Raw genomic sequence first — 26,430 nt, 5'->3', positions numbered from 1 at the left:
GCATAACAGATTTTCTTTACTGCTGACAAATTAATTAAGCCTGTTCCTGAAATGAATTTCAAGGGACTATCCCCATAGGGTTCCAGTGTGCTAACACATAGGAAGTCTACACTATGATGATACATACAGCAAGTACCTGTTCATCATGTTACCTTCCATTTTACTTGCTCATGACTAAGGCAGATCACATACTTTCTGTGTACTTAGCACTGTATGTTTGTGAGACAGCAAAAAAAGTTCACACTACAAAACATTCATGACAGACAATTCATTTTTATTTCTTAAACAAATAGATGGTTATACTGTATTTTTTTAATAGTTGCAAGCAATTTCATTATATCATTATGTCTAAGATACAGGAACCAAGCGTACATAATTGAAGACAAAGGAAACTGAGAACACACTTGACAGAGCTAACAGGTAAATGAAATCAGTAAATGCAACTGCCACATCCCTTCATTTGATGTCTGTGCAAAAGCATCTTCTAAAGTTCCAAGCACACAGCACACACCGGTTAGCTTATTTTAAACAGCAAATTTGTTTCAGTAATCCATATGGGTAACTAATGCTTTATCATATATATGAAATTCCATTAGGTGCTTTATTTTTGCATGCATGCTCCATTCCTTATTGATATGTTCCCTTTTTAAAAGAGTCTTTATTTGTTTTAAAGATCAAAGTAGATAATACAAAGCTATGCGGCAGGGGCAACACCTGTTTCTGCTACCCACACACATACTCTTTCACTCACTCCCCCTTCTGACCTCTCTCTGCAGGTGACTATGAGTGAACAGCCAGTTCTCTGTGAGACCTGAATGGGACATACACACTGGCAGATGTGGGCGAATACTTTAATGTTTATTAATCTAAAAAAGAGTAAAGATTACAAAAATATAAGGAGTAGAAAACGTTAGACAAGTTAAAATACATAAAATCTCTAGGTAAAGTTTGTTTTGGTCAGGCAGAGTTTAGTTTATCAAATGTCAATCCAAAATAACAGGGGTATAAACTAAACAAAAACATTATAGTAACTTTATACTAAAAGGTGACAGTTACCCTTCTTTCCTAAGGCCACTGTACCACAGTAAATACTCTGATTCAGTGCATTAGAGCATCCACATATCAGAGCGGTTCCACTTATGTACTGCTGATACTAGAAAAATAACTTTATTTAAAATTATTATGTATAAACTAAAGCAAATTTTCAGGTGTAGTTTTGATCACCGTAATTTTGATTTAATTAAATTGTTCTTCAACAATCCCACTGATTTCACAAACCTGTGAAATCAAACAGAAAAACACAGAAATTAGGGCTAAAATTTAATGTACACAAAAATAGGATAAAAGGGAAAATGAAACTCTTATTGTGTTTGCATTTTGTAAAAGTTTTCCATAATGCTGAACTTACAGTTAAATAAGCAAAATTGATCAATATTTTGATGAATCACTATTTTGATGAATCACAATTCGTTTTTATCTCTATAATATTCAGAAGCAAATCACAGCTTCTTTAGTTATATTATTTGTTCCAATTTCTCAGTGTTTTGGAGGGGTTTTCTGCTGCTTCTTTTTCAATAGTAGTAATAGATTGCAAAAAATGACCAGTGTTGCAAAAAGCATCATAGTAGGCAACTGTGATGAATCAGATAAACTAACAATGTTTTCATTTCTGCTTGTGTTCAGGTTGAAAACCTTCCCCAAAGCAAAATGGAAATTTAGCTTTTACAAATATTGACATACACATATTGAAATAGATTGTTTTGTAAATGTTGCTGACTGTAACACAACTTGCCCCCCGCCCCCCCCCATGTTTGTAAAAGATGCAATGCTGCAACCAGACCTATTACATGGATCCAGTTAGAGAATCAGGGTTATAAACTGGAAACAAACACCACAATCACATTTAATTACACAGCTGAATGCATAATGGTCTGGTCTGTATGTTACCTTAGAAGCCTTCACCTGGCTGTTTTTAAACACTAAAGGAAATCAGGCACAGCAACTTCACATTTATGCACTCCTTTTAAACATATAAATATGCAAGCCCTCTTTGGGAGATTAAAGAAACTTGGCAGGAACAAACTATTCCCATTATCTCCTGCTAATCAATTAAATACAATTGGAACAAGATCTTTTAAGTTTCACTTTGCCAGGTGATAAACCTGGACTTTATATCTGATATTGTACTGATACTGAGCAGAAAACCTCTGCGTCAAAAGGAAGAAATAAAGCCTAGGAAATCTTAGCAACAGTTCTTATCCTTTATTATCCTTATATGTATTTTTTTGTCATTTATACCTAAATATTCAACAACTGTTTTCCTTGGAGGCACTTCATTTAGCAGATATTCAAGCACCGTCACAGTTTGATCTTTAAGTAACAAATTTGTCTTAAGGGGGGAAAAAGAAAATCAAATCTATGTAAGCCTATTTCATCTGCAGATTATTCTCATGACTGTTACCCACAAAAACTCCAGGGAATGTGGTCTTCTTAGCTGCAGAAGGAAATAGGATGCCAGCCAGAAAATATATTCTGTGTTACCCCATATCCATTGTGGAATTCTTGACTGATGAGAAACGATATTAGCAAGATCAAACCAACTTTCAGCTGACATGAGATAGAGAGGCGTCAAGGTGGAGATACAAGAGATGAAGGACACCCTGAAGGGGTGATGGGATTCTCAGTGTACCTGTCTCAGTCCCCCAGTAAGACAGATCAGATCTCTAGCTGTCCTCTGAGTCCCCTTTGTTTCTCTCCTTACTTGAGAACAAATAGCTTGGACTAGACTCTCACTATTCTATAGCTGAAGGTAGGTGAGACAAGTCATACCCTGACAGGCTGATTTCTCCAACATAAAAGGGAATAAAAATAATTTAAAAGTAGTTAATACAAGCAGGAAGACACCACTCACTGACTTGGGGAAAGTAACTGAAAAACTACAGCCATTTTAAATTTAGTGAAATCACACCAGAAAGAAATACAGATAGACATTAGAATTGGGGCTCAGTCCCATGACACATTTTAGAAACATTAGATGGTGATTTCTCATAGCTTTGCTGTCAGTGATCACATTTTATCATCTCACTTTACAGATCAAGGAAATAAGACACAGAGAAAATAAATGTTGCCCAGATCCTGCTGTAGTACTCACACTGGCACTATGCATTGTCAAACAAGATTTAACCAAAATGAACAGAATTCACATATAAAGGATCAACTCTCCTATCTTCTCCCTCTCTCAGAGTCTCCGCATTCATGGATTTTCTCCCTGACAGGGTCAAGAACAGTCACCGTAATTAAGTCACAAAATCTTAACCTCTTCCTACTTGAATTTGAAATCCTTCCTCTTCATGATATAACAAAGGAATTTCTGCAGTTTTGGCTTTGTAAAACACATTTACAGCAACAGGATACTAAGGAGTGTTAATTATTTTTTTTTTTTAAAGCTTGGAGAATACTGGGGCAAAGAAAGAAAACAGATTTCTTTCACAGAATCTTCACCTCATTTTTGCATCCTGTTATGGGAATACAGTCAAGCATTCTACATTTTTTTCCAGTTTCTGCATCGATCTGGCCCCTCTGCTGAATCAATCAGTCAGTTGTGAAGCCAAAAGCCTTTCAAGGCCTTATTTAATGCAAAAGGATGTGCTCCCTGGGTCTTGCACTTCATGGGGTCATTTGCATTCAAACAAATTGAGTGAAAAGTAGGTGTAGAACATGACCAATGTGCTTTGGTAGTACTTCAGGGCTATTTGGTGCTCTTTCTTCACTGCTCTAAATGACTACACAAGGCACTGGTGAAAGATGACTGGGTTTGATAACTCTTGAAAAAAGTTGTGACAATTAAATGGAATAAAAAGCACACATGGGTTTACAGAAAGATCTTCTAGGCCTGCAGTGAAAGCACTCAGCCAGCATGGCAAACAAAGGAATCAAGAAAGGCATCAAAGAACGAGCAGATCAGCGTAATTTGGTCCCTAGCTCTTTCCGATGCTCTGTACTATGACCTTTTAACAGCACAATATTAAACCACCTGTGTTTCAACACATACAGTATACTTTGTGATCCAAATCAAAGTTCTTGTATCAATATACACAGCCTGCTATATCAATATACAGCTAGTGGGGCATTTTTATTGTGACATATGTAAATCAATATATGTTTATACTCTTATTTTGGAACAAAATTCTAATAAAGCTTAGTACAGTTTTCTTGGTGATGAGCATTATCTGTTGAACCTGTATATCTATCCAGAGTGGTTTATACAAGTCATAGAACTCTGGAATTCAAAAATTAAGGACAGACAGTGTTTTTTTCCTGAAAGCTTAGAACTCCACTTGCAAATCTTTTTGAATTAAAAAAATTAAAATATTTTAAAAGCAAAATATTTCTATCACTGTTATTATACACACTGCCATTTAATGCCAGACATTCACATAGATAAAATTATCATGAACGTATTTTGTGCTTTGAGATCTACAGACTTCTATGACTATCTAGAGCACAGTAAAGTTTAACAGTATTTTATTTGTATCTTTGTTATGGTCAAAATTAATTCAAACCGTCATATCTTATATTTCCCAGGTGTATATTTTTGGATCACTAAGGACAGCCATTACCTCATCCAGAGGCACCCTGCCTTCTCAAGTAAATGATTTTTATATTCCAGGGACTAAATTATGATAATAAAAACAAGGGGGGGGGGGGGGGGGGAGCTTTGCAGGTTAAAATCACTAGAACAAACCTTAGAATACAAATCACGATGGTGTGTTTACATGTACATACAGTTATGCACATCCTCAAGGGTTTGTAAGAAAACAGGTTGCATACATGTAGAATCAAGATCATTATATCATGCATATCTTTATCAATGCCTAATGTGTAGTGTCCAGGAAAGCAACTGAAATTGCATATCCAGACTGCTCTTTATGAGAATAAGTATATTCATAGACATCAGGACAAAAAATCCTGCTGTGATCATCTAGTTTGACCTCCTGTATACCTGTATAGAACCCACATATACCTGTATAGAGGCCACAGAATCTCCCGCTAGATGATAATCTGTCACTTAGAAAGACCTACCACCTCGTGTTAATGACTCCAAGTTCATTGACTCCCTTAACTTTTTCTTACAATGCTTAAAGGTCCTGGTTGCTAAGACATAGCATTTAATTTTTTCATTACACTTTGATGAGTTGAATCTTTTTTATTTAAATGTCTACCTACCAAGTAATCTCTGAGGTTCCCAGTTGAATGCCTTTAGGGGAGACAAACTCCTAACAGGGCTTCCCCAACTCTGGGTCATTTTTAATCATCTTCTGAAATCTCTCAAGTAATTCCAATCTTTCTTAATGGCAAGACACCAAAACCAGAGGTTTTTACTGATATCATGTGGGATAATTACTTTGCTACTTAACTTTTTAGGCATTCAAGGAATGGTCTACCGTTCTTTGTGACAGCATTATGCTGAGAGCTCATACTGAGATGATCTTCTATGATCATCCTAAATCCATTAGGTCACTGCTTTTCAAGACAAAGCCTCATTATTCTGCAGCAGAGACAGATATGTTTCTCTGGTGCCAGATATATTTCATTTGGTTCAAATATATTTCATCTGGTTATAATAAAGTGCATTTTACTGGAATGTGGTCATTATACCAGGGGATTCATATCATTTAATAACTTCAACTTGTCCTTCCCACCAATTATCCAAACTTATCAGACCCTAATGAGCCCCATTCATCTACATCTTCCCATTAGAAACTCTAGTTCTTGATTCCTCAGTGAGCCAGCTTTTAATTTACCTAATGTGTGTCCTGATAATTCTCTATGCCATTTTTTAAATTACAGTGTCCTTTTTTATTATGTTAAATGTCTTTGGGAATCCAAGTTTACAATAGTAATGTAACTTGCAGAAGCTGTACTGAAAACCGCTTTCTGCACTGAAACCAATTTTGAGACTTTTTTCCCTCACTGCAATGGAAAAATTCCCTCCTCCCAAATATTTAGTTCAATGTGAACTTCTCCAAGATGAAACCAAATATTAGTCATGAGAAATAAAGTGATATGAGCTAAAGCCTTAATAGTATAAGGAGATAATGGCAGCTTTGGATTTAAGTACATCCGTTCAAAAAATAGGAATCCTGAGTCTAGTTCCAACTTTCCCTAGCTGTATTTGAACTCTCCCCTCACTATCCAACAGTCACCTAACTTCTGGTAGAAATAATGTCAATCTTTACTTTTGTTTCACTGTCTATAAATAATTAAATCCAACTGGGCAAGTTTCCATGCTAGAAAATTGTTTTATCTCACTTTCAGACTCAGAAAGCAGTTATAGGAAATGTTGTAGCTTCAGTTATGGGTGTTACAAGACATCCAGCCAAGACCATGCCATAGGCCTGGAGAAATTCTGTTTATGGGAACACAGTCCTTACTGGTATCCCATTTCTGAAGTGGACATATAACTGCCTCAAGCTAAATACCTAGCTAAGCCGCTGGTAGGGAGAATGAGAGACAACATATCTTCTTTAACATATGTAAGTGCACACTGGAGAAATTTGGAAATTTATTCATACCCCAGGCAGACAAAAGCTTTATGACACTCCTGAGAAAGGTTATGTGGGATGGGCAGATACTACTTTTTTACTCCAGTTTATATTACCACTCTTGAAATATTAAATGAAAGAAAGATACCAATAAGTTTCTCCAGAAGATTCATGAATCTGGAATTAAAATGTTCCTGAAGTTCAACCCAGATTCACTTTTAGGACAAAAAAGCACATGTTTATAGTGAATTTACAAGTCACTGGGAAAAATTTCCAACTACAAATATTATGTTCTTATTAACCAGACATATAATTGACTAATACATTTGAACAATGCCTCATAACTACCTTACTCCCTAGAGAAACCAAATCTAGCCTTGCCCTAAACTCATACCCGCTGTAAGAGATGTTTCCAGTACTGCTATACTCCATCAGAGCAGACCACAAATACAAATAGCTGAATTTGACTGACAAGAAATGGAATGCATTTGTGCTAATGTCATAAAGGTTTCAATCAACAGTTGCTGCTCTAAGCCTGATTCTGTTGCTCTTACTCATACTGAGTAGTACCTGGCTCTAGCAAACAAAACTTTCACAGCAAAAAACATATTCCAGCAGTAAACTCCTCCCTATTATCAACTCCGATCAAGCAATTTTCCAAATCTTAGGAACACTTTTTTTCATAATTAAGAAAAACTGTTTAACCATGTGAATTTGCTCAGTGTAAGGAATTTTACCCATGGACAAATATTGTATCATTTGGAATTTTACTGGAACACAGTCTGAATTTCTTGATTCCTCAAAAAAAAAAGTCTTTCATTCTTTCGGTCTTTTTGCTAGGTGGACCTTTGTGCCAAATGAGCAAATGAAGGTTTTCTTCAATACCTGTTGAAGTCATCAGCAAGACTGTCTCTCCAGAGTTTCAGGACCAGTGCAAGAATGAATGGAGTGGAAATCCCGCTTTTTCCCAGCAATCAGCTTTGATTTATCAGCAGTAGACCTTCCATTGCAAATCTTAGAAAAGAGTTTACAGATGTGTAGTGGCAAAACATTGAAGTTTCTTGCCACGGGTCAGTAGGTGAGAGTTCAAGCCTTTTCCCAGATCAGCCAAGCTAGAAATGAGCATCTAGTGCTCCTCTTGGCAAGCTGAAGTTAGAGTGAAGAGATAGCAGCCACACCACTTAGTGTGCCATCGACTACAAAACCTGACATGCCTTAAGTGGATTAGGGCAAAGGAATGTATATACACATAGATATATATTTAATATGGATTAACTGAGTAGCAAGTTCATTAAGAGTCTATGTTAGTCACGTGTCATGTACATCTGCCAATAGATTGATTGCAGGTTGGGATCCTCTATGTCCAAGGCTGTGAGACCTGGGGAAATCTGCTGTGTGGGTTACTTCTTGAATTGAGTACCCAAGAAAGAAGACTCAGGCTTTTGGGCAGTAAATCCATGCCAGGGCTACAGACAGTAGGTTCTTGGAAGCTAGTAATACATTAGAAATTTCCAACCAGCAGTCTCTGTAGGGCCTGTTCTTAAGAGAAAATTCAACCTGACTCTTTCCAGTCCTCTGAAAGGCTGAATTTCTTCTCATAAAAGCTGCTAAGAAATGCTCTGGTCGTTGTAGATGCAGGTCTTCCGTTTCCTTGCATCAGTACCCCATAAAGAAGAAAATTATTTTTGACAGCTCAAAGAACTCCCACCAAACTGAAGTACTGTGGAAATGGTATATATTTTTTCCAGATCCCTCCTCTTTCCAAGAATGATCTCTATGCATCCTCTGAAAACTATTTGCAGAGAATCAGCACACAAGCAAACTACTACAGGTAATAATGGAGAACTGTCTTCAGAACGACAGCTGAGGAGGAAGACACATGAGGCCCTCTCTAGGGGCTTTTTAGTGACACTTAAATCAAAAAAGAACCACTAACCCTCGATTTTGGATCATATTGCCTTTGACATTTTCAGTTATCTCTGCTCAGTACGTACAGAGTATCAAAGGAGATCACATCTAGCAAGCAAAAGAGATTTAGTTACTAAATTATAGTAGTTCTTAAAAAAGCATGTGTTGGTTCCTATTTTTTAATAATGAAAATTACATTACAAGAACAAATAATTATACAACTATCTCTCATATTTCTGCAAACTTAATTAAGCACATAAAGAGGAAGGAGAGGGTATGCTAAAAAAATCAACAATGCTTCTTAAAAATGTTTTTCTTTCCTTCATTAACATAACAAATCTTTTAAGCTGTAATCATTTATACTCTTTTATATGAGTACCAATGTGATTTCAAATTTTGTCATAATTGGTATGAAGCTTTAAAAATTATTGACTTCCAGTTATCTTTGGATCTTACTAATAAATTTGTAAAACACTGTCAGAGAGCCTGAAGGATTTAGAAAGTAAAGTCTGATTTACAAGAACTGAGAACCTAGATCTCATTTCCATAAGACATGTGCTGTCGTATCTGTTTTGCAAATGATGTTTGTTGGGAGATGCTGAGATGCCAAAGTGACCCAATTCTGTTCAGCTATCACTGGCTTTGAAAACAGCCTCTTTAAACTCTTACATCTGACTACATTTGAAACTGTTACCCCAAAATTTTTTCATTCTTTTTCTTGTAGAACACTAACCAGAAGGTATTAATTTAAAAGAACTCAAGGTGACTCACATTGCTTCTCTTTTTGCATTGTTGTTTTCCCACTACCAAAAACTAGCTTTACACCTGGCTGCTATTATCTCAAAGTAGTCAAAGAATGTGGTAAATATTATCCACATATAATTTATTAAAAGCTGAGTCAAAGAACAGGTGTTGCTATTGTAAAGATTAATTTTGCAGCTCTTCTGCTCAAACTCATAAATTATGAACTGCTGGGCCCCTTCAACACTAAATCACACACACAACATCCACACAGATTTATTAACTTTAGGGTGAAAAATGATGTGCAATCTTGCCAGCTGTTCTGCCTACAAGCACTGGCATCAGCAAGTATGCCAAGACCCTCACTGACTCTTCACTTTACAACTGGGAATTGGCAGCTTCTCTTTGTCAGCAGTGGCAGTTCTGCACTTTCTGCTTGCCAATGACACTAGCATAAAACCTCAGATGGGGATGATAACATTATTATTGTCATTTTTAATAACATTTATCATTATTAGATTTCAAAAAGCATTGCTTTGATCAAGCGTTTTTGTTCTGCTCCTTCAGTTGTATTAGTAGAAACACTGACTTACTATAAAGGGTGCAGCAGTTAACTACACTGCAGTTAACTGCACAGTCAACATGGGTTCACAAAGGGAAAGTCCTGTTTAACTAATTTGATATCCTGCTATGATAAGGTCACCTGCCTAGTGGATGAAGGGAAGGTGGTGGATGTGTTTTTTCTGGATTTTAGTAAGACTTTTAATACTATCCCTCACAGCATCCTTCTGGACAAGTTGTCCAACTGTGGGATGAGTGCTGGGTGAAGAACTGGCTGAAGGGCAGAGCTTAAAGTGTTGTAGTGAATGGAGCTACATCTGGCTGGTGACTGGTCACCAGTGTGTTCCTCAGGGTTCAATTCTGGGGCCAGTTCATTCAATATATTTGTCAATGATCTGGATGCATAAGTTGAATGCACTATTAACAAGTTTGCTGATGATACCAAACTGGGAGGTGCTGTTGACTCTCTTGAGGGACAAGAGGCCTTGCAGAGGGATCTAGATAGATTGGAGCATTGGACAATGATTAACGGGATGAAATTTAACAAGTCCAAATGCCAGATCCTGCACCTAGGGCAGAGTAACACCGGGCATAAGTATAAACTGGTAGAGGAGTGGCTGAAGAGCAGTCCTGCAGAAAGGGATCTGGGGATGTTGGTTGGTAGCAGGCTCAGTATGAGCCAGCAGTGTGACCTGGCAGTCAAGAGGGCAAACCGCATCCCGGGGTGCATCAAACACAGCATAACCAGCTGATCAAAAGAGGTAATTATCTTGCTGTATTCAGCACTGGTGCAGCTTCACCTTGAGTACTGTGGGCAGTTCTGGGCCCCACAATTTAAGAAGGATGTGAAGGTCCTTGAACACATCCAGAGGAGGGCAACAAAGCTGTAAGGAGGTGAAAGAGCTGTAAGGAATGTACTAGGAGGAGCAGCTAAAGACTGTGGGTTTGTCTAGTTTCGAGAGAAGTAGGCTGAGAGGCGACCTCATTGCTCTCTAGAGCTTCCTGTGGAGGGGAAGTGGAGAGGGAAGTGCTGATCTCTTCTCCCTGGGATCCAGTGATAGGACTCATGGGAATGGTTCAAAGCTGCACCAAGGGAGGTGTAGACTGGACATTAGGAAGCATTTCTTTACCGAGAGGGTGGTCAAACACTGGAACAGGCTTCATAGAGAGGTGGTCAATGCCCCAAGCCTGTCAGTGTTTAAGAGGTATTTAACTTTTGGTCAGAAACTATAGCTTACAGCTACTTTCTTTCCCTTCTCTGTCCTCGGTGCCATCAGATCCAAGAAAAATAATTGTTATTAGTTAGACAACTATCATCTCTACTGATCTGGTGGTAGGACCAAAACTTTTGTCACACTAGGCAGTGACAACGATGTATCAGGATTCCTGGAATCTTATAGCACAAGATCTTGGATGTTCAGAAGTCCCCACACCCATGTCATTCAGGTACATCAGCTAGGAAAGAACCACGCTGTGCATCTGATGTGTCCTGAAGCATCACTCTTCCTGACCATATAATTAGCACCAATCTATGTGTGCACAGCCAGTTCTACCAATGTTTGTGGGACTGTAAATTGACTACAGAAAATACAGAGGAAAATTCACGTGCAAAGAAAAGGCAGGTGCCAGGATCTCCCTTTAGCCACCTAAGGTAAGCCTTCAGCCCAAAGATAAGTGAAAGGTTCAGGTGCAAGTCAAACTCGACTTACTGGCTTTGGACTAAAATCATCTGGACACACAGAACTTCATTTTAACACTGTAGCAGTGTTAAAAAGCTGGCACATGTTCTTCAGTACCTCACTATGTAAACTGAAATTTCACGGTCAAACCACAGGCTATGTATGGATTTGTGAAACTGGTACCTGAATAGAAAACTCCTAAGTTTTTTAAGTGCCATAATTTAAAAATATATTGTTTATCTGGCATGATTATTATTGATCATTAATCCCATACACAACTGTTCCATTCTGTGAAGAAATAGGCTTTATCTTATTTTAACTCTGCATGTTTAAAGCAGTTTTAGCAGAATGTATTGTTTTCTAAATATGCTGATTAAATCATCTCTTCTTTTCAAGTATATCACCTAAAATATGTTAGGAAATAGTTTGCATATTCACCCTTGCAGATCACAAAACTACTGTGAATTAACAAAGAAAATGCAAAACATGTAATATTTTCAGTGACATTATTTACAGGTACCTTATAGGCAAATAGAACTTGCTACAGTTTGAATGTATTGCAATTTATAGCATGTTACTTGCTGTTACCTGTTCTGTCATTTAGGTTATGATCCTGCTGACCTTTGCTTTCATGATTAGACAACTGCTTCAAAGAGTGTAGGATATTAAGGATTACTTGTGTGATTAAGAACTTTTTTTTTTTCATACAGAGGAATTCAAAAGAACACAGGCAAAATAGAGACAATGGAGTCAGAGGCCTGAGGAAGAAGGCTCTAATTTTCAGAGCTACTGGGATTTTTTTGTGGGGCTTTTTGCTGGTCAATACAGATTTACTAAACAAAGTATCTATTTCAACCTCGTGCTACTTTTCTGGAACAACTACTTTAACATATCAGGACAAATTGTTTCACTCAGCTAAGTAAACTGTGGTCTGTAATCATTTTGTCATTGTCCAGTGACTGTAGGAAAGCTTATGTAAATCAATCCCTTAAAGTTCAGCCCTCAAACAAATGAGTAATGGGTACTTATGAGAACAGCTCCTGTAAGTAGGCATGACATCTTCACAGGATTTAAGATATGAAAAAGAGAAGTTAAAAGTTTGAGGGTTTTTGACATTGGTCCTAACAAATATACTTACATTTGTCTTGGTCAGCTTCCACTCCTTCACTTTCTGTGTCACTCGGCAATATCCAAGGTTGATGAGCAAGCTGAAGCTGTTGTAAGAATTCATCCTGCCACAAACAGATCTATTTTAGACAAAATGACAGAGAATGGTTCTATATAAATGCAGGCTGTAGCAAACACTCTAGCCTCAATTAACTAGAGAGGAGAAAGCCTTTAATAAAAAAAAAAATCTTGCTGTGAAATAAAAACAGAATTTAGAGGATATGCAGGCTCCCTAGATTTTTTTTTTTTATTCAATTCTTATATATTTATCTATTTGGAAAAAAAATAAAGGGTCTCTTTGGCTATCTATCTGCTGTTGCCACAGATATATACATACTCATCTTAGAAACGCAGCGACACAGAACAAAATCATAATGCAGATGTTCCATCTGTCCCTGCAGTTTTTGGACTATGCCTAGACATGTCATGCACGATTTGCTTAGATTTGTCAGAATTTTCACTGTCTCCAATCTAGTTAGAACAAGGTCCTGAAACTTGATTTAGAACTTATGGTTTTATTGGAGAAGGAGAAAGGCTATGAAGGAAAAACGCTATGGAAACTTTCGTCTCTAAGATACCATAAAACACTAAGCATCAAAATATAAATGTTTTATGCAGTTAAAAATTCATATGCAGCTGAATATATGCTTTTAAAAATGTTTTACAGTTGTCTCTTTTTATATAATATATATGTATGCATACGAAAACATTTTTACACACACACACATATGTGAGCACGTACACACATAGACACATAAAATACTATTGACAGGTTTCTTTGCAATATTCAAGGTGAGAGATGAGACTAGAATGCATTGTTTGATTTTCAAAAGCAGTACAAACATGCAAGTCTAGTCTCTAAAAGAGAACATAAACGTTGGCCAGATATCATAAAATGACTGGCCAGATTCTTATAAATACCTGAAAAAAAGAGGGGGGTTAATAGCCCTGTCGTCTTTTACACCAGCTGAAAACCAGAATCTACATATTCAAAGTTAAATTGTATTGCACAGTGCTACAGAATCATTTTTATTGTTAAGCTATCTGGTTTAAAAACAGAAACCAGGTTTGTTTAAATCAGTTCTTGGGGACCAAAGGCTGTTCAATCACAATCTAACTCACTGGGAGTAAATTATTAATTCTGTTAGCAATCTGTTAAAAAATCCACAAGACTGCGCAATGGCCCAACACTAAACTCAGGCAGGAGCTCCAGGCCTTATGCATGAATTGCCATTTCAAATGTGCTCGGTGTTTGAGAACGTTGCTGACTACAGCACTGAACTGGCCAAAGCGTTTTGGTTCACGCAACAGGATTCTTGCAGTAGGAGCGAGTGGCGCTCACACTGAACAGCATACTATTTAATCTTCCAAAAAACACAGAGCAGAGAACTGAGCCAGGCAGCACAACAGAATGGAAGTATCTGACCAAAAAGAGAGTCCTCATCACATCAAGTTATGTTCTATAATCCAGTAAGTAGGAGGAAAACTTGTGTTAATCAATGCTATATTCAAGTAAGCTGAAATTTCCTGCTGTTAACAATGACAGACCAATAAAGATTACTGAATACCACTTTAAACTACCTGGATAAAAATAAGTGATTGTAAAATTCCAAGTGTTCAGAAAATGAAATGGCAAACAAGGGAGTCAGTAGAATTTTCATCTCAACAGCTATTGATAACTATCACAGAATTGTGTCACTTTAATGGAATCCATCCTAAAGAGATAAGCAGGATTCAACATTCCTTTGTCAATTTATACAAAACACCAAAGGATAAGGTAAATGCATAAAAGTAGCTCTGCCAAAAGATTTGGAACCCTGATTTATTAATTTTATGGAGATAATAAAACTATTTCTCTAGGTAGCATTTCTCTGCTATAATTCAATTCAGCCTTGAACAGAGCTGATAATAAAACACACCTGTTAGAACTTTGTAATATTATGTGTGCCAAGAGGCAGAACCTCATCCACAAAATCTCAGATCATTATAAGTCTTGAGCATTAAAAAACCCCAAAACATTCTTAACAGCTGATATGTAAAGTACTTGCCAAATTATTTAAGATTTGTGCTATAACAAGATTAAACCACCTAGACCTACAGCATGAACTTTACTGACACTTAAAAACAACTCTGAATTGTATTTATCAGTAATATTTTTGTATTTTAGACTTGTCATGTTACTCTGAAACACATTACAAACTAGGAAGCATACATAAGGTATTGAGAGATAAATAAACAAGTGACAGCACACAGTGTAAACCCATGCAGATTCTGAATTATTCAATTTAAGCTCCTTATGGTGAAACATGCTCCTGGTAGCCAGTAATCACATCCTTCTCAACTGACTTATTCTCATCAAATATGTACCAACTTTGTACTGGTTAATTCCATTAACACCACCTAAGAGTAAGGAAGCAGAATTATTTGCAAAATCTTATATAGTATCTGCTATAGGATCGGCCACAGTGTATTCACATGTAGTGGAAATTCCTAATTCACACCATAAGGCTAAGAAGAATAAAGGTAGTTTCCCTTTTATTTTACTGTTTTTATACAGGAAGAGGATACAAAATCTACAATGAAAGTTGAAAAATAATTTACAGTATCAGCCTTGAGTTTTATATGTTTGTGATCTATAAAAGTACAAAGACAAGACAGAACTTTGTTGTTCTACTACCACAGGCCATCTTTGACTTTTTAAAATTTATCTCTTTGGTCAGAGAGAAATTGTGACACAAGAGAATGAAATCATATGGCCACAAATAGGGGGACACCTCTAACATGGCAAAAAATGTCACTGAACAGAGATGTTCTGGGTATGTTCTGTCTAAACCCACTTCTCTAAGTCACCAGGAACTTCAGTGGGAAAAGATAGCTTAAAAGAGCTCCCAAAACACTCCAAAGATGGGACTGGGAGCAGCAGATTGGCCAGACCTCCATCAGCTACTTTCTGACATCCGACAGCCTTTACAGCTTGGTAGAGAAAGGTCTTCAGTATGAACATGTCATATTAGCAGTTTTCCCACTGGAAGCAGAGCTAGTCTCAAGACAAGTTTCTGTTAAGTCAAAGGTCACTTGTGCATGTCAGGAAAGGATAAATAGGGTTTGAGCTGGGTCACTAGAAGCCAACGTACTATTGTACCCAGTAAGCAAAGAGTAAGAAAAGAATTTGTCACTTCTAGAAGGGATTATAACAGAGGATAAGATCCTGCATAGAAATGGTGAGATTTAACACCAGCTTTACAGTGGGCTCACTGGATGAAATTGGACATGCTATTCTAACTGTAAACCAGGGTAAGAATATTGCTCATTTCTTAAAAGTTCTTGAGACATATATATATACACATATTAAAAGTATAACAGGACACTTATTTTAAGAGCTATCAGCAAAGCTTGGGATTTGGCTAACAGAAGTAACAAGTCACAGCAAATGAAATGGGACTCATGGTTATTATTACTATAACTACAGAAAGGCTGTCAAAGAAAACATTTTTAATTGCCTGCCTTGTTACAGGAAAGATCAGAAGTGATGGACAGACTGGATGTCCCTTGTTGGAGATGCAGCGCTCATTACATGGCACTTTCAGGAGTCTACACAATAATTCTAGTTGGCATCAGATGACTATGTATCACATAAGAACAGGACTGCTTAAAAAGAAAGAAAAAGAGGAGTGAAGAGTTTAATGGGAAACAACGAAACCCGTAATTTCTTCTGAACATTTTTAGTTAAAAATGAATTTCAATTCTCATTTTTGGTATGTGGGAAAATTCCAACATATAAACACACCACCCCTCAAAATAGAAGACACAGGGTTTTTGTTTATCAAAAAACAAATTTGTTACAATTACATGTTTTTTTCCTTTGAAAGCTTCTGGTTTAAATATGTATCAACTGTCAGGGAAGACACTTTCAACAGAACTGTAGTCATCTGCAGTTCTCGTGTCTTTAAATTGGATATCCAGTTCTAGGTGAAGAAGTAGCTTGAGTGATGGGATTAGTGCACTACGATTCAAACACCAAAATGAGTATTTTTTCCACCACCAAATTTAAGTTAGATTTCCTCCCCAAATTCTGTAGTTTTAGTTATCTGTGCCTCATTTCCTTTCTTTCATAAATAATGGAGGACATATACTTAATTGCAAGATTATACTAAGTATCATATCTCTAATTTTCCTACAAGCATCTCTAAGGAATATTATAAGCAACATTTTAAAATTTTTTTAAGAAGTCATTAGACTGATAACACTATGTCAAGTAGCATACCCAACAGATTTTTAAAACAAATGATACTTCTCAGAAACAATTATCTATGTATGATATGTTTTTCAGTCTTGGAAAAAAGCTCTCCAGGCTTTGACAAATGAATTACAAAGAGATTAGTAATAAATGGTGGGAACCGACTTGTTCCACCATTAAAAATTTAGCAATCTAGACATGTAGGTCCTTCTCAAGTCAGTATAGAAGGACTGGCATTTCCTGAGAAAAAACTCACCTTTGTAAGGCATGTATCTGAGATAAACAGCAGGGCTGTTCTTTCACAGGTGCTTTTATTTCCACTGCCTACACACTAAAGTTATCTTTAAGGCAGCTAAGGTTAGCAGAAGAAAATCCCACTCAAAATTTACAAGGTACTTTTAACATTTTGTTTTGATTTAAACAAAGACCAATCCTGTAAAAGCAATTAATATAGGACAGAAAGTTTTATGCTCTGAATCAGCCTAGTTAACATGCACATAGTACTAGACAGTGATTCAATGGTGTTGGACATTTTCTCATTGCAGTTCAGTTCTGTGTTTTGGAAAATTTGTCCATTCAACAATGCCTAACTAATCATTCCAATGTGTCCAAAAAATGAAAGAAAAAGCAGACCAAGGAAATACTACACACTGCCAGTGCAGCAGAAAGGAAATACCCTGGAATCATAAAGATAAGATAAAGTTGTGTCTAATATTCCAGAAGTATGTACCTTTTAGAAACTATAAGGCTAATATTTTATTATGCATCATGCATAATAATAATAACAGTAATAATAATAATTACTATGCATCATGCAGACAAAACCCTACAGAGCTCATGGAAAATTTGGGGGGCACAAGTGTTTCAGTATGATTTCTGTAATAATCCTGACAGTCTCTAATCAGTACCTCTCAAAGCTGAGCAGTATTTCCTTGCTAATTTTCTCATTGTTATATTTCAAGTTCTTTTCGGAATAGTAAGTTACATTAGGTATACTTCAACATAAAACACAATCTAGTCTTCATGTTATAGCAGCTCTTAAACATAGCAAAAACATTAAATTGAAAATCTTACTTCTGATAAACTGCTTCTCTGAGTAGTGACAGTTCCAACAATGTCTCCACTCATTTGCACAGAGAGCCCTGAAGCAGCGCTGAGGGTCCTCCCCATTTGGCTCTTAGATGTCAAAGATCTACTTCTTTGCATACTAATGATGCCTTCCCTATTTCCTTGGTTGCTAGGGGTAAGAGGCCGTGACAGCAAGCTATTCGGGGTCACAGGTCTGCTCCCTGGAGTTGATGGAGTTGGTGGCCTGTTGGTTTGTGTGGCAGGTGTTGGAGGCCTACTGTTTCCAACACTGGAGACCTGTGTTCTGCTGTTAGTGAGCAGAGGTGGTGATTTGTTTCCTTGGAGCTGAATGTTCTTCCCAGTCTGAGTTGGCACCTGAGGCCTTGGATTTTGGCCTTGTGTAGTCTGAAGATTGCCTTGATGGTCAGATGTAATGGAACTATGATGTTGGATAGTAGGGCTTCTTGAGAGCCTTGCTTCTTCCCATAATGCTAGGTCCTTCTCAATATCTGTGCAAACACAGACAAACAAAAAAGAAAAGAAACTCACTCACTTTATGTTTCTCTGGTTTAAAACTCTTGATTTTCTCCAATGTAAGTGACAACCTCTAGCTGTGCAGAGAAAATCTATTCATCTTTAAAATATAAGACATCAGAATTAACAGTTCAAATGTTTGACAAACATTTCCTCAAAGCTTATTTACATGGATTTAGTGCACACACAGCTATGCCACAGAAATGAAATATTAACGCTTCATTGAATGTCAATACAACTTTTGAAAAACCCTCTCATTTCCTCAGAGTTATCACTGTGGCTTTTGCATGGTCTCTCATTAGTATCAAACCAAGATGGAGCAGTGAGCTAAACTTGCCATCCTCAGCTGCAGTGAAGGGCAATCCAAAACTGGTTCAAGGCGAGACTTTTGCTTCTGGCCTTGCTGTCTAATGCCCAACCAAAATTCTGGTGGAAATAACCCTTGAACTCTGGCACATCTGGATCTGTGATCCTGTTTGAATCTCAATTTTGTGCTCTGGCATGCCATGTCACAGCAGGTGACAGGTTCACCAACATCTAGAATCCAAGGAGAAAAGGTAGCCACGATTTGATGTGTCCTCACACAGCCATAAGGTGTAAGATACTATTTAAAAACAGAACAGATCAGGGGTAGTGATGAAAAATGTCTTCTGAATTCATTTAAATCATATCAATACTTCTAATGAATTAAATCAGGTACATGCAATGAAGTTAGCTGAGGGTAGCTGGAATTTAGTTAGCATTGCTAACATACTGAAAGTCCTTGCATGTAAAAATGTGAAGCTTAAGGAACAGTTGGCTCAAGTTTATTTTATCTTACACAATTGTTACAAATTTTCACTCTCACTGACATATACTCTACTGTAACTTGGTTTTGATAGGGACAGTCAGTTGTCTTTAGAGAAGCAATGCCATTTCCCATTAAACTGTATGCCACAGTTCCAGAAGCTGTAAATCAGCAAGGCTCTACTGATTTGAACACCTATTAAGAGAACTTATATAAAATAAACATTTAATTTTTATTTTGATAACAACAATTTCAAATTCTAAAAGTTCAAAAAGAAACAAATTACAAACTTCATATTGGAAAATCAGATTTTCTTTCACTTGTGTTTACCAGTAGATATAAAAGGAATACTGTATGTAAAATAATTAAAGACGTGCCGCCCTTAACATTATTTTATAACACCTTGAAAACAGGAAAATAAGCTATGTTAAGTTCATGCTAATAGTCTAATAGAAGATATTCCACACATTTCAAATGCTATTACTAAAAAAGGTCATAAAACTAAAATAGTTGTGAGAGCCTCAGATAATATTGTCTCTCAACTCTTTAAAGATTAAATGTTTTGTTGTTTCCAAATTTCAAAATATATTGTTTCTAGCACACATTTAAGATTATTTCTAATTGCTACCTTGCTGACCTCTTAAAATTAATTATTTCCTTTTTGAAATAATTATGTCTTGAAGTACTCTTCCATTATGCTTTTAAAAAAAAAATCAATACACATCACTTTGGAACTTGTAAGATGCCTGGCAAAAATTCAGAGGCCAATGAATGACAGTGTGGGCTACCTGATTTAAACGAAATGAGGAATATGTTCTTTTAAAGATTCAGCTTAGCCTATGTCTTTGCAAAATTACAGACCTCTAACTTCCCCATGATGATTTGGCATGCTAAGAAATTATCCGAATACTGGATGATTTATTAAGAGTTAAATAAACATTTTATTCTGGCTCATGTTTCCTTAATTCCATATAGTAATCAAGCCTGAAGATAAACCAATTAGTCAAATAATTTCTTCACATATAATTAACATGTTTCCATAGTGCAATTGTTCAGTTTTATTTAGCACATATCCTCTGTTTTTGCTTCAATATCAGCTTTTCAACCAGAAAGAAAAAAAAAAAAAAAAAAAAATCACACATCTTCAGGCTTTACAGTATTATCTGATCCTTAGTAAATAGGAAAACTGAATTACAACTTAGGATTTTTTAAATTCCTTGTCAATGTCATTTAAAGGAAAACAAAATGCAGGCAACAGAGCAACACAAAAGCATTTTATTTTCATATCAGAAATACCAGAATAAAGATACGATTCATACTGCGCTTACAAACTGTTTATGCATTTAACAGTTCTTCTTGTGATAAAATATATTTAAGAAGTATCCAGTAACCACAGAATCAGTGTAACAAACCAAATTGGCAAGATACTGGAATTAACTACCAAAAAAAATACATTCTCCACTTGCATGTGGTATAAAGCAGCCACAGTAACATAAGAGCCTGGATCTTAGACAAAGTATTACTGAGCCATATGTAAGAAGGGAAAGAAAACTAATTGCTTCAATATCTGATTTTGTAAAAATGCTGCTTTCAAATACCAAGGTACTGAGGCAGTTGGTGCTAGTCCATAATTTAGGCACAGGCACCAAATTGTGTCTTATGTTAGGAGTGAGTTTTATCCAGCACACAGTCCATAAGAGAAAGCCAGGCTCCTTAGGAAGGTGTATCTAAGACAGGGGACCACACTTCATCATTACACAAGTAATCCAAGTCATAAATCAGGCATCTAAATCACTGCCTTGTATTGGGTAGTAGTAATAGGTTCCAGTGCGCTTGGTAAGAGAACTGAAACAAGGAGACTTGCTGATATCAGAGACACATGAACTTTTGCAAATTTATGAGACAAATACAGCTAAGCAAAAACACAGCATTATCTGAGGTCTTCTGAGCTGATTCTTCATGGAAATTATGTTATGCTTGTCTGTGAGGGAAATAATTGTCTCAGGCAGCACTGATGTTATAATAGGACATGAATTATTAGGAATACAAGAGTCCAATGTCCAGTAATTGGGCTGCTTTCTTGTGAATTTCTCAGGCAGACAAAAATTACTGAATGGTAGAACAACTGAACCCCATGTTATAGCCCTACTGAAATAACGGGCCCAAAGCCCAGTGACAACAGCAGCATTGATGTGGGAGAGAAGACCTTGTAGGTCACACAGCAGCAGACCAAATCTCAGAGACTAAGTGAATGTAGCTAGTTAGCTTATGGTCAATTAAGTATTTAAAATTCCATATTCTGTTGAATATGGTAGTTATTACTGTCAACTTTGTCAAGGGAGATCTAAAGGAACTGCATGTTTCAATGCATACTGCATATACAAGAACAGCTTGTACAACCATGGAAGTGTGACCAGTTAGGACATAATCAAAGTAGGGTGATCTTCACCAGACCCCTCTTGAGTGACAACTGCAGCAACATAATGGAAGGCAAGCGCTACCTTAGGGGCAGAGGCCCCTGGGGTACTCAGGTCCCTCTTATGTCACAGAAACCTGATGACCACAGCTCAGCCTGCTGGTCTACTGGTTCCCACTAGATGTTGCTGGCAGTTTCAGCTTGGAGAGAGGGTCATGGATTTTCAGTCTAGTTTGACAATGGTTACATCTCTAATAGCTACAGTGACTTGAACGTGTCAAGAAAAACTGAATGACAGTATCACTGTTGTCAGAAACAAAAACTGTCTAAAATTTCTTCATTTATAGATATCATAATTTTTAGTTCTTGTTCCATTCCAAGCAAAAGCTTTTTCTAAAGTACTTCCCTCTTTGTGCTCATAGCTTTGTCTTCTGCCTTGACTTCAGCCACAACAGTCCCTACAGAAAAGTACAACAGCTGCACCTCTCTCTAAAGAGGATACAGCTCCCAAGCCTATCATACAAATATTATTCATAGCATAAATGTTCAAAATGACACTGAAAGCGTTAAAGTTCTCAGTCTCACTCTCTGAATTACTTGAAAGAAAGGTCAGATACATTTCATTTCTCCTTCCATCTTATATACACAGTCTTTATGTTTCAGTTCCGCATTGTTTTTCATAGAGTTGGTCCATGAAAAACAGCTTTCACCATATGACAAACAGCATGCATAATATAGGACTACCATGCTATAGGTCTATGTCATACCTTATAACTAAAGCTGAAGATAAGAAAATATAAATATTGATTACAAAGAACAACAAATTGTAAACTATATCCTAGGATATCCCCCATTAATTTTTACAGAGCTCTGAAACATATCTTCGCTGAAGAAAATGGGGGGTTTTTGTTTGATCTTTTAGAAATGGTTACTCCATCAAAGATGTTGCAGATGTTCCACTGCACACAAGTTAACAGACTTCACTTAGCCAGAAGTCTCATGAACAAGGTGGGCTTTTCCTGCAAAGAAATCTATTCTCAAGCTAAAGGTCCATTGCAGACTTTTCTAAAGACTACTTAACTGTAGGTGAAGCAGCAGTACCTCCTTATTGCATAAGTCTTGGTGAAATGTGAAAACAACAAAAAAGGTATGTTATTAAGCTGTCAGACTGCTGTATATTTAACACAGTTTAATTACTGTTTAATTGCTGTATTTACTGTAATTACAACAAAGTTCATTATATCTACAAATACAACAATAAATGTGCTGTTTCTCTTCAATGAAGAAAAACAGAAGTTTAGAATTTCTCTCTCTTTTCATCAGCATGTCAGATACATCATTTTTTCCTTTGTCTAAAATATTGGCAGAGCTAGCTGGGTGAGTACTGCTAGGCATTTTATGATCCCTTGCTACCATACATACCAGCTAGGTGTTTCTCCATGGTCTGAAGTTCTTTTGCTGCTAACGAGTCCTTCAAGAGCTTCTGCCTTGGGGAACCTCCAGGTTTGACGCCCATGGCATCCAGGGTCCAAACCGTCTGAGACTTACACAGATAAAAAGAAAAGGGAATATTTTTTAATATAGTTTCAGATTTACACATGAAAAAATTTAAAAAGTGGTATTCTCATTTAGAACAGTGTATCTAGTGCTTTTTATTTAGAATATATAATATTTTATGCAAAATATTACAAAATATACCTTAAATAGCATAAATAGTAGGCATTATTTAAAATCAACAGTTCTAAAGTAATTCAAATACATACTTTCACACAAGCTCTTGTTCCATGCTGAGACATCATAACAGGACAAATTCTTCAACAATTTACATTCTGTGCAGTTCCAGTTACTTAGTGGGGGTTGCACTTACTTTAATTTACTGTAACGTTTGGCACCGTATCTCTGAAAAGCAGCACTTCTGGGAATATCACAGAATTTCCTAATCAAAATTGCCAGTGCTGTTTTATCACTGCAAGAAATATTACTTTCAGGGCAACATAGCAGTTTGAAAGGGATGCCGGCAAACAGACCACCACCTCCCCAGACACCTCACTATTGAACACTGTGGTATTCAAAATTTTGTGCATTTTTGCGAACCCACTCAAAACAGTTACAAGAAATGATTTTAAAATATACTATGAGGTAAACTTGATAAGTTGTTTTAATGCTTATTTGAAATACACAAAAAATATATGATCGAGTACGCAAGACTTGGTCATAAAAACAACAAATGAAAACATTAATTAAAGCATTCTTAACAGCCTATCTGAAATAAATTTTACATTATTACCTGCCCAAAACATTTCATCTGTAGTCTAGGGAGTTTTGTTGATTTCCCAGGTTTCCTAAAGAAGCAAGGCTTATGCCATGGTTTCAAAGACATTAAGCTGATGTAAGTTCAGGGAGAAGAACGATTGAGCATTCAATTGGGAGAAAGACCCAAACTGGAGATGCCACCCACGGAAGGCATATTCAGGGCTCTGCTGCTACATGGTCTGCCAGGCTGGAACTGTATTACTGGCAGACACGTGGGTTGCTGCAGGTAGCTGCAGCACATGATGGTACTCTTCTGGATGGACTCTCATGTCACAGGGAAAGGCGTACCACAGTTCAAAGGATGAACATGAAAACAGAGGTTTGATATCGTCTCTATTCACAAAAAATTTGCTTAAACCATAAACACTGAATAAAACAATGTACTTGCCTTCCCTTTTAGAAAAGTAAGCATAATTCTATAGAAGTAAAATATTATATGGGATATATTTTATGTCATTTTTAATTTGTTCCAAATAAACACTGTCTTGTATGCAATTGATCATTGTAAACCATGTATCTTTAAAATATGTTAACACATATTCATAATTATAAAGCAACAGCAATACTGTAATGATGCACATGTGTACAAAAAATGCCTAGTCATATTTACCAGCATACAAAATAGTTCGAAGCCACAGATAATTCTGTTGTTATTAAATCACAACATTTTTAGAACACTAATGCCATTTTTTTATTTGCCATTTGTTTTTCACACTAGTTCTGCTCCGGTTAAAGTTGCCCTTATTTAATCTCGGGTAAACACACAGGAACAGCTGAATAAAACAGTAAGTTACTCAGAGTGGAACTGATTCTGAAAACGCATCTATTTCAGATATATCACTAGACCTGATTCAGCTTTTCCCCCAAGAGATTTTGAGCATTTGTCACTTCAATCTTCATTGTGAATTCTCCATTCAAATCATAATCTGTCTTGTTGAGATTAATATTAATCTGTGTTAAATGACTCACCTCCCTAAATGTTTATTTCTAATAGATATTAGTTACCCAGTATCTATCTCTAGATGGAAGAACATTTTATTCTGTGAACAATTCCTCTGAAATAAACAAAACTGAATAAGAGATGGGAAGGGGGAATAGAGCCTGTAACAAAACTCTAATATTTACATTTTCAATCTGTTTTTAGATATACTCTCGTCCCCAGATTTTTGTGGTGGAAAAAGGCCATTTTTATACACCTTTTATAGTGTATATTTTCATAAGGGGAAAAAACCCGCAAGACTTCAATAATGACTAGGGGGAGAAAAAAACCCAAGGTTATAAGGATGAATCCTTTTTGAATATATCATTCCATGCACAGATACATCTCTGATAAAATACGGAATAAAAAGTAATCAGTTGTCTATGGTAATACTTGAAGACCAAACTGCTCTTCTAATATTCTTAACTCTGACTATTCAAAGTTTATCCTAAACAAATTATTATGGGTTTTCAATAACTCCCTAACCTCCTAAAAACACAGTCTTCCAAATATTAGCCTGGTGAGAGCGTTTCATTCTCCATGTCCTGTTTTCTGGAAATTAAATGGAGTTATCTTTCTCTTCTACAAACTTCTACTGTTTCTTCTTATATTCGGCCTCTTCCTCTACTGTACTTCTTCCCTAATGCACACCAATCATGTAAGACACAAAGAACTAAGGTGACTGAGTACAAGCATCTCTCTACTGCCTGTAGTAGAAGCTAAGATAAATGGAGAAAAACGATTCTTTAATAGTAGTCATCATGATGGTGCACAGACCGTTATAAAAACATGAGTAATGCTTAAATTAACTAATTTGCAATTAGGAGACTCCAAATCACAAAGATCATCAAACATTAGCAATACCTTTGTATGTTTCAATACAGATTTAAAAATCTTATGTAAGTTCATGTAAGATATATTGATATGCCTGTGTATAAGCACATACAGGCACACAAAGGCAGGTACACATATGCATTTAATAAATATTTGTCTGCCTTCTACCTGTTAACACACAGCTACAAAGACATACAGAGTTTGTGTCCAGTTCTGGGTGTAGCACAGATGTATACATTCTTTCTAAGAATAAGTATTAATCTTGTATATGATTTAAAACAAATATATTTACATATATTCAACCTTTACTGTTACATTATTGTTAAATGTTCAAATTCCCTTTCCACACAGTTCCAACACCCTGTGAAATTAATGAGGTAACTTTTGATGAATTTTTTCCCTAAATTTCATAACTCTTCCCATGCATTTTTCTGTTTTATGTAATATCATAAGCTTATGGCATTAGCTTCACAAAAAGCAATAGCTTCACAAAAGACCAGAACAGTATTGCAATAATAGTTATGGAAGATGAGATATTTAATATTAGCAATTTAATTTCATGATAAATTATGTGCTTGTAATAGTGCCTTCCAATTAAACACTCACTTGACAGAAAGTAATAATGATCTGGGAAAAAAGAATACAAGAGTTTATTAAGACA

At 36.3% G+C, this 26,430-nt stretch overlaps 1 protein-coding gene across 2 annotated transcripts in view; it reads right to left on the bottom strand.

Annotated features, from left to right (window-relative positions):
* Positions 1-253: 253 nt before the first annotated feature.
* C1H8orf34 (chromosome 1 C8orf34 homolog) overlaps positions 254-26,430 on the bottom strand; it is a 174,507-nt gene continuing 148,330 nt past the window's right edge. The window contains exons 11-14 of one of the 2 annotated variants that reach the window (XM_074893887.1): positions 23,066-23,186; positions 17,913-18,415; positions 12,573-12,681; positions 254-1,278 (exon numbers count right to left, since the gene is read on the bottom strand). In XM_074893887.1, the coding sequence (XP_074749988.1) occupies positions 1,271-1,278; positions 12,573-12,681; positions 17,913-18,415; positions 23,066-23,186 (741 nt within the window). In that variant the 3' untranslated portion in view covers positions 254-1,270. The remainder of the gene's footprint in view (positions 1,279-12,572; positions 12,682-17,912; positions 18,416-23,065; positions 23,187-26,430) is intronic. The other variant, XM_074893878.1, reaches the window with a different exon arrangement.

Source organism: Strix uralensis, chromosome 1 (genome assembly GCF_047716275.1).
Source record: "Strix uralensis isolate ZFMK-TIS-50842 chromosome 1, bStrUra1, whole genome shotgun sequence".
Lineage (NCBI taxonomy): Eukaryota > Metazoa > Chordata > Aves > Strigiformes > Strigidae > Strix > Strix uralensis.
Note: the sequence above shows the minus strand (reverse complement) of the source record. Positions and strands in the feature narration are given on the sequence as shown.